Source organism: Rhamphochromis longiceps, linkage group LG6 (genome assembly GCF_057381845.1).
Source record: "Rhamphochromis longiceps isolate RC_006_pf linkage group LG6, R_longiceps_female_GT1.1, whole genome shotgun sequence".
NCBI lineage: Eukaryota > Metazoa > Chordata > Actinopteri > Cichliformes > Cichlidae > Rhamphochromis > Rhamphochromis longiceps.
This window is the reverse complement of record NC_140562.1, coordinates 28898117-28908219: the sequence shown is the minus strand read 5'-3', so window position 1 is coordinate 28908219 and position 10103 is coordinate 28898117. Positions and strand designations below refer to the sequence as shown.

At 41.1% G+C, this 10103-nt stretch overlaps 1 protein-coding gene across 1 annotated transcript; it reads right to left on the bottom strand.

Annotated features, from left to right (window-relative positions):
* Positions 1–7831: 7831 nt before the first annotated feature.
* Positions 7832–9769, bottom strand: LOC146668211 (zinc finger MYM-type protein 1-like). The gene is made up of 2 exons (XM_085410098.1): positions 9666–9769; positions 7832–9464 (listed from the first exon to the last, which is right to left on the bottom strand). Exons 1-2 carry the CDS (start codon positions 9734–9736, stop codon positions 7889–7891), a joined length of 1647 nt encoding a protein of 548 aa, XP_085266224.1. The 5' UTR covers positions 9737–9769; the 3' UTR covers positions 7832–7888.
* Between the last annotated feature and the right edge of the window lie 334 nt (positions 9770–10103).

The window sequence follows — 10103 nt, the reverse complement described above, 5'->3', positions numbered from 1 at the left end:
CCTTGAAATCCTGTGACAATGCTTATTGAGCCATTTTACTGCGTACTGCAAAGTTATGTAAGAAGTATTGTAGTAAAAAAGAAGCCACATAAAACAAGAAACTACATGATAGTAACAAACTACTGAGGGAGCGTTTCCTCCATGTTTCAGTCAGCCAAGTTCTCAGTTCATTTTCTTCGTGGTATCCCACAGGTGTTCTCTTGGATTTGGCGCAGGTAAGACCAATGCAAGCTTTTTTTTTTCCTTTCCTTCCGCAGGCATTGCTTTGGATTATTATCCCACTGAAATGTCTGCTTCTTTATTGATCCCAAAAAGCCCCAGACTTTGACATTTGCTTTATGGGCTTGTTATCCTGTCTTCCTCTGCAAATTTAATCCTGCCTGTCTTTGTCGTCAAGCACATGAATGGTTTCCTCTGTTATCAGTCATCATCCGTACCCATACCTGCTGATCCGATTTCAAATTGCCTGTGAGCTCACTCGCATCTGGTCATTCTCACCGATCTCTGAAACAGTCCTGCTTCCTGCTTCTCGCCTGGTTTTTTTTTTTTTGTGTTTTTTTTTTTTTTTAATTTTACTCACAGTGATGCAGTCCAGTCTGCTGCTGGTCTTTCAGGGTCGGTCTGTGAGCATTTGGTTCAGTCACAAGCTGCCATTTTTGAGCAAACAGCTCTATTTGATAACTTGAACCTTTTATAAAAAAAAAAAAAAAAAGCTCATTTTACTTAAGTAACCAACACCAAACTGATGAACAGTGGCTCTACCTGAAGTAAGTAACCAGTCCTTGTAGCTCCACCAACCAGGATTCATCAGAACATGCCACACTTGTTTAAAGTTGTAGTGAATGTAATCAAATATGAGCACATCTAACATTTTATATACGAACCATAATTTAACCCCCAGAAAACTTAGTCCCTGTCGACCTTTGCAGTCAAAAAAAGTTTAGCAGCATATGCACACATTGTTATCATACATTGCCCCTGATTTGTTCAAGGCTTAAGAGGTCAAATACAGAAGACCTATTTTCTTTTAACTTGACAACCTGACTCTTTGGGTGACCTCGAGGCTTCTACTTTAGAGTCTTTGATCTGGGATCTATTCAAATGTGTTGAAGTCTGAAGGAAACAAACTGCTGAATAGTGTAAATACTCCCTGTGAGACGACAGCCTTCAGAACAAGACTTGTACACACATGCAGTCTCTCATATTCTCCTTGTTATCATGAGGGAAAACCTCTCCCCACCACATTTCCAACAACATCTAAGAACAAAAACACAATAAGTCAAAGAAAAACACATAAATATTGTGTATAACAACCAGAGGGATGTGAGACTCCACAGATGTGATGCATCTTCATTGAGCTTATAGGCAGTAAAGCTAGAATTCTCTGTGCCAGTTAATGATAGAGAAAAGACAAAGGCTGCAAGATAAAAACCTCTCGAGTGGATCTCTCAGATCACACAGAAGGTCCCAGTTTGGTGCTGGGACTGCTGATGGGTCTGCAGAGATTTGCACACCCACAGCTGCATGCTGTAGTTAGTGGGGTTGAAATATGTGGAACAGCCAGTAATTTGGCCTATTGTTTGTTGTGCTGATGGTCCTTTAGCCTTGTCCCTGCTGGAAAAGAAACAAAAGTCCAAACAGACAAAGAACGTCTTTGTAGTGAAGTTTAAAAAAACAAAAACAAAAGAAAAATTAATCTGTCAACCGGAACTGTCGTCTGTGCTTCCCATAAATGCTTTTTTTTTTTTTTTAACCTCCCCTTCCTTTTTGTGGCGAAACCAACTTTAAAGCACACTCATTGCTGTTGGGCTACATGTTTGGATACTAACACTGGGCTGAATAGAAAAGGAGAGACGGTGGGTCACACGATAACAGCTCTTAAGGAGATATCTGAAGAGCATCATCTGCGGAGCATCTTTAGTCTGATGTGGTGATGTTAGAGCCCTGAATGAAAGGCATTTTCGCAGCGTGGGATAGCAGACTTTTCAGAGGAGACTGGAGCAGGAAAAAAAAGTGCAGGAAAATACTTGGACCAAAGATTAATTTGCGTCTGTATGCGTGCATGTCCTTCATTTTTACTGTGCTCACACAACGGGAGCCTGTTTCTTGTGCACAGTTCAGCACATGAGAGGAGTCAAATAAAATCCTAATGACCCTCTAAATAGTACTTTGTGTCTTTGAGACGTGATCTCGGTTATGTAGGACAAGATGTGTGGTGCGGAGGCTCGTGATAAAAAAGGGCATAATCATGCAAAATGCTAAAATTAGCCTCAAAAACAGACTTTGGAGCTTTGAGGGTTTGTGGTGTTCAGTGGAGGGCAGTAGGATGCTGGTTCCTCCTAGTGCATCACACCAAGGCTGCTAAAACAAAAACAAAAAAATATCAATATTTCTACGAAATGATTCACAACTCTCAAAATGACAGGACCGAATGGCTAAATGATGATTTACTGGAAGGACAGGGGTTGTGATCACGGCGTGGAACTAATGTGAGGTCTTTTAGTTTGGCTGCAGCTCTGGTTAAATGTTAATGTTTATAAAATTACTCTTTTTAATGTGTCTGCATCTTAATGACTAATCTGTCACTTCATCCAGTAATAAAGTCTTATAGTGTTTGTGCTCCAATAGTGTGAATTTCTATCAATTAAAATATGGCATTATTTTAAAAAAATCAGCTTTACTTTCCAATACTATCAGACGTTTTTGTTTCATCATTTCATTTTCTTTTCTGGCATTAAAAAAAACAAAATGCATTTTACATTCAGGAGAATCATAAAGAGGTCTGCATGGTTGGCCTTTGACCCAAATGTGTTATTTCTCTTCAGGCTGTTGTTTTAAAGTGAGGTCTAATTTGGGTTATATGAGGTTTGTCTTTAGCTCCTCTTTTCCTGTCACTGAGAAATAATCTCTCTGCCAAATGTGTTTCTCCTGAGCAGGATTTATGTTTGCCAGAGCTGCATAAATTAATTTTCTAAGTTGCTTCTAACTTTTTTGAAGAATTCAACATATCCACCACCTCCTCTCTCTTAATCTACTTATTTCCTTTATTAAGATGCTGGAGCAACACAAACATGTGCAGCTGAGGCTACAAGTTACTGTTTAGTTGTTTTGCATGATCTCTGTACTGTAACTAATGGCACACCTATTCGGCTGCTCATTAATACAAATATCTAACCAGCTAATCGCTTGGCAGGACCTCAGGCACGTCGACATAATCAAGACGACCTACTGAAGTTCAAACAGGGCATCAGAATGCATGAGAAAGCTGATTTCAGTGACCTTGAACGTGGCATGGTTGTTGGTGAAGAAGGGCTGGAATTGCAGAAACTGCTGATCTGCTGCGATTTTCCCACACAGGCATCTCTCGGGTTTATGGAGAATGGTCTAAAAAAGAGAAACCATCCACTGAGCAGCAGCTTTCTGGGTGAAAATGCCTTGTGGTGCCACTTCTGTCAGCTAATAACATAAAAGTGAGGCTGCAGTCCAACAAGGCTCACCATGCCTGGACATCAGAAGATCAGAAAAACGTGTTTCAACATTTGGATGGTAAGATCAGAATTTGGCACAAACAACGTGAAAACGTCGATCCATTCGGCCTTGTATCAGCAGTTCAGGCTGCCAGTGGTGTAATGGTGTGGGTGACATGTTTTTGGCATTCTTTGGGCCCCACCTACTAAACCACAGACTGAGCATTGTATCTGATCACTCCATCCATCTCCATCCATGTTTTGTTTCTTCTTTACAGAAAACGTGTCGGTGAAAAATAACCCCGACGCAAACAAGCAATTTTAATAAACACTCTAAGATGTCCGCTTTCTAACAGAGTCTGTAAACAGAAGTTAATTACAGCTCTGTCTCTCTAAGCAAAGCCATGGTTATCAGCTGATTTGGATGTGGCACCACCAGGATAAAAGCACCTGAGCTTAGAGCTCAGCCTCGCTTTCTCCCCTGTTCTCATTTCCAAGATTACAAATGAATTCTCAGTCCATCCCACCAGGAATGCAAGTGAGGGAGGTGAGGAAGGGATACGAGGAAAGAATGACACAGCTGCACCGTGAATCATTTTGAGCGTCTGAGCTCATGACCCCAGATGCTCGTGATGTTTTTGCAAAGTCACGAGATGAGACCTCCAGTGTTTCAAAAACACAGAAACACCTGAGAGCAGAAAAGTGTGTTAAAAAAGTAATGTACAAGATGTGAAGTATGAACAAATGGTTTGTGAATTCCAGCTTTCATGTGTCTCCCAAAAAAGCCTCCTCTCTCCCCACGATGCCTTTTAGGAGTTGAGTCACCCTCCAAGATGGTGCATTGAAATTGATTTCCGGGTCTCAGCCAGGAGGGCGGAGGAGACGAGGAGGCACAAATTAGAGCAAGAAAAGAGCCTCCTCTTTGTGCACTCTTTGTGAGTTTGGTGAAGATCTGGCAATGCGCCTCACTTTTCACACACACCTGCATCCAACACCGCTGATGAGCGCACTTCATGGTTCAGTTGGCTCTCTTTCTTTCTGTTAATTAGCTACAATAAAAGTCGGTAATAACCGTCAGCTGTCGTGCTCTTTCTATTTTTCCCTGGGCTCGGGAGCCGAGCTGTGACAACACTTTCACATCTCCTTGTATTGCGCTGTGTGAGCTTGCATCAGCAGCAGAATTAAGCAGCCTTTGTCTCTTTGTGCTTCTGCCTGCGACACATTTGGTGCTGATAAAAGATGTTCCTGTTACAAATTACCGGGAAACACCGCCTCCTTATTCGAGCCATTTAACCGTCAAGTCAGATGCTTTCGCTGCTGTTGTCGCCGCCTGTTTCTGGGCACAGTGTTGATGCAGGACAAATCAATAAAAGTCCAACATAAAGCTCTTTTTCTGTGAACATGACAAATGTTTGGTGTTTTTTCCAGCTCTTGCAGGTCAAAATCTTTTCTTGTAACTGGTTGAAAAATTAAAAAAAAAAAACCCACTTATTTATCCACAAGGGGTAATTAAAATTTTGCCACGTGATCCAAAATGACCGCTCACAGTTCAGGTACAGAAGTACTGACTGTGGGGGAACAAAGGAAGGTCAGAGGTCAGATTGTTTCTGTGTGTCACCACAGATGGTTAGTGTTAACCTTCATTTTCTCAAAAAAGTATTCCAAGGGTTGAAAGTCAGGGTGTTTTTCAGAAGTTTTTCTAGCATCATATTTTTGAAGGGCCATTTAATATTTTCCTTTATCTGGAAAGCTTGAGCCTCAGAAGATCGTTCAGGTTTTTTAGGGTAAACATCTGCTCAGGCTCAAAGCACGAGCCTTCATCCTGGATGATGACGGTGCATAAATTTAATTTAAACCTGTTACTCTGCTTCTCAAACAATCTTTGGCTCCCGTACATGAATGACTGTTTCAGAAATTCACATTGAGAAAATCTGAGCGAACTCCATCATGAATTTTGGACGTAATATTAACAGGAGCTTGCTCTTTCTGAAAAAGTTAATTTGGATTAGGTGCATATTGTGTCATATCATTGGAAAATCACACTGAAGTTGGCTGAAAATGTGTTTTCCTTTTCTTAATATTCAAGCTTTAATATCTGTGAAATCATTCCCCCCCTGACCCGCCTTGTATGTGAGAAACTGTAAATAAAATATCAGCCTGTGAAGCTGGGATTTCTATAGGCCTCCAAACCTGCCGAGATCGGACATCCAAATATTCTAGAGATTTCAAGACTTTAACCTGAGGCCACAGTCAGTATTCATCTAGTTATAGTACCGGATATTCATCCTCAAACATCAGAAATCTAGCTCAAGTAGATTTGTAGATAATGGAATTTTTAAATGATCAAACACAAAGGTAAATGAAACCAATGACAGTCTCATCTCCTCCTGCTTTCATCTCATCTTCTAAGTGGATCTCTTGTTAATATACAAATAAAAAAGTCTGTATGAGCAATGCTGTACAGATTATCTTGTAACGAAGTTATTAAGATCCTTTTATCATTATCTAATACCCCAATCTCTCTCATATATTACTTTTAGTAATGTTTCACATCTTAGAGACAACTTTTATGACAACTTTAGCCAATTCACACCAAGTTTTACATTAATTTATATGATTCAATACATTAAACATGAAGCTTTTATGAATTCGGTTATCGTGTAACCCTCCTGCTTCTCCTCACAGTTCAGGTGCCTTTTGATTCGACTGCGGCGTGTATTCAAATAATCTCCTTTAGCTCACAAATAATATAAAAGATACTGAACAGGTAAAACAACTTCACCTTAAAGAGCTCCAGCATTAAATATGCAGAAAAAACACTAATGGGAGTACAGACTAATGAGCTGGCACTTCACGAAGAAATGCAGCGTTTGTACTGCAGTGTTTTTGCATAATTTTATAGTAATGGGCCTCGGTGGTGAAAAGCATCATTTTTTTCTGCGGTGAGTGAACGAGGAGCTGCTTCTTTAGCCTAAAGGTTAATGTTTTACATCATTAACGACACGTCACTTTGGAGGATGTTAATGCAGGGGATTTCTGTTTGGGGCAACAGTAATGCTGAACTTTATGGGTTCTTTCACAAACTGGATGTGAAAAGAAAAACTTGTACCTTTGTGGTGACATTTGGTTTACTTGTTTCCAAACTGGCTTGCCCACATTAACAACACTGGGAATAAACAAGAGTTAAAGCCTCGTTTCTCCCAGGAGCTGAGTCAAAAACGATGGGAGCACCTCAGCTTTTTGAAAAGTTGAAGGGGACCTGTGCTTTTCCCAAGTTTCTGTCATATATTTATAATGGCATGATGTACATGACGTCACTACATACAAGTAATCCTGTGAGTCGTCAGCGCTGACTTCAGACTGCTTTAGAGACTTTGTTCCTTTTACCCTTGGCTCTGTATGATGTGAGTGAGCGCAGACGTCTTTCATGTACTCATCTCAGGCATACAGCTCTCTCCCTCCCACCTGTTTGTTTGCAAGTAGCAGCCAATCAGAAGAAGACTGGCTAAAGGGGGGTGTTGCCATGAGTGTATTTTTTTTTTCATTCTTAACCCTCTTTTTTGTTTTTGTTTGTTTAGCAAAAAATGATATAGAGTAAAACTCATGCTTGATATTTAATTTCTTCATATTTTAGGTTTCATTGGGTAAAAGGCAGAAGAGCTCAATCTGCTCTTGTCACCAAGGCTCAGTATAAGATAAATAAGGATTATTTTGAACTGTGAATCATTTGAGGATATTAATAAGGCTCATTCAAATATATCGATGATTACTGTCTCAGACTGACAAAAATCTCTATCAATAGTATCAAAAATCACTTCCTGCTACAAAAGCAGGCAGTGTGTTCAGCCAGTGGTGGCTACATTTCATGTCAGAATATTATTAAATCAGCTTAAAACAAAGACTACCTTTTAAGGAAGATGGAAGCTGCAGACATGCATCTAACATGCAACATCTACATGCGTACATCTGTAGCTGCTTCTGCTTACATTCTCCTCTCAAGCTACCTTACTAATCTGCACCTAATGTTATATTTCCTGTGTTTCTTTTTTCCAAAGCATGATCCAGAGAAGGCACAGGATAGATGTTTTTTTTACCCCCCGATTTTTTTTTTCTATGTCAAATACAGGGGTGTCACTAGGTTTTAAGGACAGGGGGGGCTTAGCCCCCAAGAGATGCACACGACATGAACGAACGTAGTGAATGAGCACAAAATTTCACAAACAGAAAACAAAGACTGAGAAATTGTTTTCCTACTTTTTTGGACAGATTAAACATCCTAGGCCACCAATAGATCTATTGTTTTATTTCAGTCTGCTTTATAATACAGTACAACAAAAAAACAGAGGAAATGTGTTTGCCGCATCAATAACAAGAAAAAAACTGAAAATAAAAAAGTACATTTTTCTGGCTGCAATCACCAGTTACTTGGTGGGTGGAAGCATCAAAGAATGACGTCTGTTTTTAAGAGTGGCAAATCGGTCAATCACTCTGTTGTGACTCAGATGCTGAAGCGTGTCTTTTTCAATAGACATGACTGCAAGACTGTGAAGTCTTTTCTGACCCATTGTTTGACGCAGCCAGGAGTGCAGCCGACGCAGTGCACTAAAGGACCGTTCGCACGAGCAGCTGCTGACAGGCACTGTTAGGGCAACTTGGATGGTTGCCTTCAGAGAGGGAAACATGTCTGAATCAAGGAGGTTGTACACAGACAACATATTTTTGGGTGGACATCCAGCCTCTGTTTTCCGGGTAAGAAAGTTTCTGGCCACCAGAACCTCCTCTTTTTTCAGGTCAAGTCTGTAGTGCTTTGCAAGTTCATTCAAGTGTGGTTCACTCAAGAAGTTCTCAGATTTAGGACTGCATGCCTGGACGCCTTTTAGCAGCCCTGCATCTACACTGCAAAATCTTTGATCAAGCTCGCCAACCATCCGATCCACACAAGGGAAAAGTAACTCTCTTTTCAATGTGTCTGAGTTGTTCAATTCAGTGCGTGAACCCACAGTTGCCTCCAGGACAAAATCCTCCATTTCCCTCTGTTTGTGCCTTGTCTTGGCACCTGGTTCAGGGATACTGTGGGTGTTACACAGGGCCTTGGTTTTCTCATACAGCTCTGTAGCAAATGCATCTGAGTGTTTGCCCTTAAGTGTGTCACACACAGCTTGTTTGCAGATAAAAGCTTCTGCCAGGTCTAAAGTCTCTTTCTGCAGGAATTTGTGGAGTCCTTCGGTTACAGACAGAATCGACTGAAACATCAGTAGTGCATAGACTGCTGAGAACTTGTAGAGCTTTGCTCTGAGACCAACAGCTATGGGGGATCCAATTGCAGATAGGCACTCCAAAATGGCAGGCAATGTCTCAAGAACTGCACTGATTGATCGCAACTGACATGCCCAGCGAGTGTTTGAAAGTTGCACAAGCTCAGTTTTTGTCAATCCAAGCTTTGCCTGAGTCTCCATGAACTTATGATGATTGACTAGGGAGGTGCTGAAGAAAGAATACACACACTCCAACAAGCTGAAAAGCTCCACAGCCTCTGGGACAGCCTTGCAAGTATTACACAAAACCAGGTTGAGTTGATGAGCATAACAATGCACATAGATAGCCTCAGGATGGAGCCTTCTAAAATGTGCTTGTACACCTCCAGTGGAGCCACTCATAACGGCTGCACCATCATATGTTTGTGCTACACACTTAAGCTCTGCAAGACCATAGTTTTGGATCTGCTGCTGAATCTCATTTGCAATGGACTGGGCATCAAATGATTTTATCTCTGCAAGTGCAAGGAAACGCTCCTTCACTGCCCCCTCTGACACGTACCTGACACAAACAGCTAACTGTTCTGCCTTTTTATCCCTTGCCTCATCCACCATGATGGAATAGACTTTAGACTTTGTCATTTCAGATACAATGACACTAGTAACTTCCTGGGCACAACAGTCAATCATGTCATTCTGGGATGTTGGTGAGATATACTGTGCATTTGATGGGGGATTATGTTTTTGAAGAAAAGCATCAAACTCCTTCAAAAGCTCCATGCACGCAAGAAAATTCCCTCTGTTTGGGCTGTCTTCACCTTCATCATGGCCACGAAAAGGGAGTCCCTGTCTCCCTAACATAGAGGAGACTGCAACAATTCGTCTGAGATACTCTCTTCTTTCGACTATCTCACTCACATTTGCAGTTGCTATCATCTGTGCAACGTTTCCCTGTTTGCTAGTTCCCTGGTAGCTTTTCCATGTAACAACACTGTCCTTATGTGTTTGTGCCATCTCATGCTTGCCAAAGATGACTAAAGCTTTCTTCCAGTTCTTGCAACCGTTACTGACCAAACTATCATGTTTGATGTTTTTGCCAAACACTCTACATGGGAAGCAGAAAGCTGCATTCTGGTTGACTGAATATTCTAACCAGTTGTGCTTTTCAAACCAGCTGTGGTTAAATGCTCGCTTCTGTGTACCAAACGTATCATGTGGATAGCTCTTCAGCTTCACCTGTCTGGGCCCTGTGTCTTTGTCACCTAAATCAAACCCTGTAGTAGAATGAGTTGCTGCAGCTGCTTCATCATTTTCCCTCTCTTGGCCTGTTTGCTCTCCTCTCTCTGTAATAACTTGATCTTCCTCTGCCTCTCGATCTATT

Excerpts from the sequence above, each read along its gene's own strand:
- LOC146668211 (XM_085410098.1), bottom strand. The coding sequence starts at position 9,736 with ATGGCACAAACACATAAGGACAGTGTTGTTACATGGAAAAGCTACCAG. Across the intron at positions 9,465-9,665 it reads ACTAGCAAACAGGGAAACGT|ACATAATCCCCCATCAAATG; the intron begins TGCACAGATGAT and ends TTTTCTTCAAAA.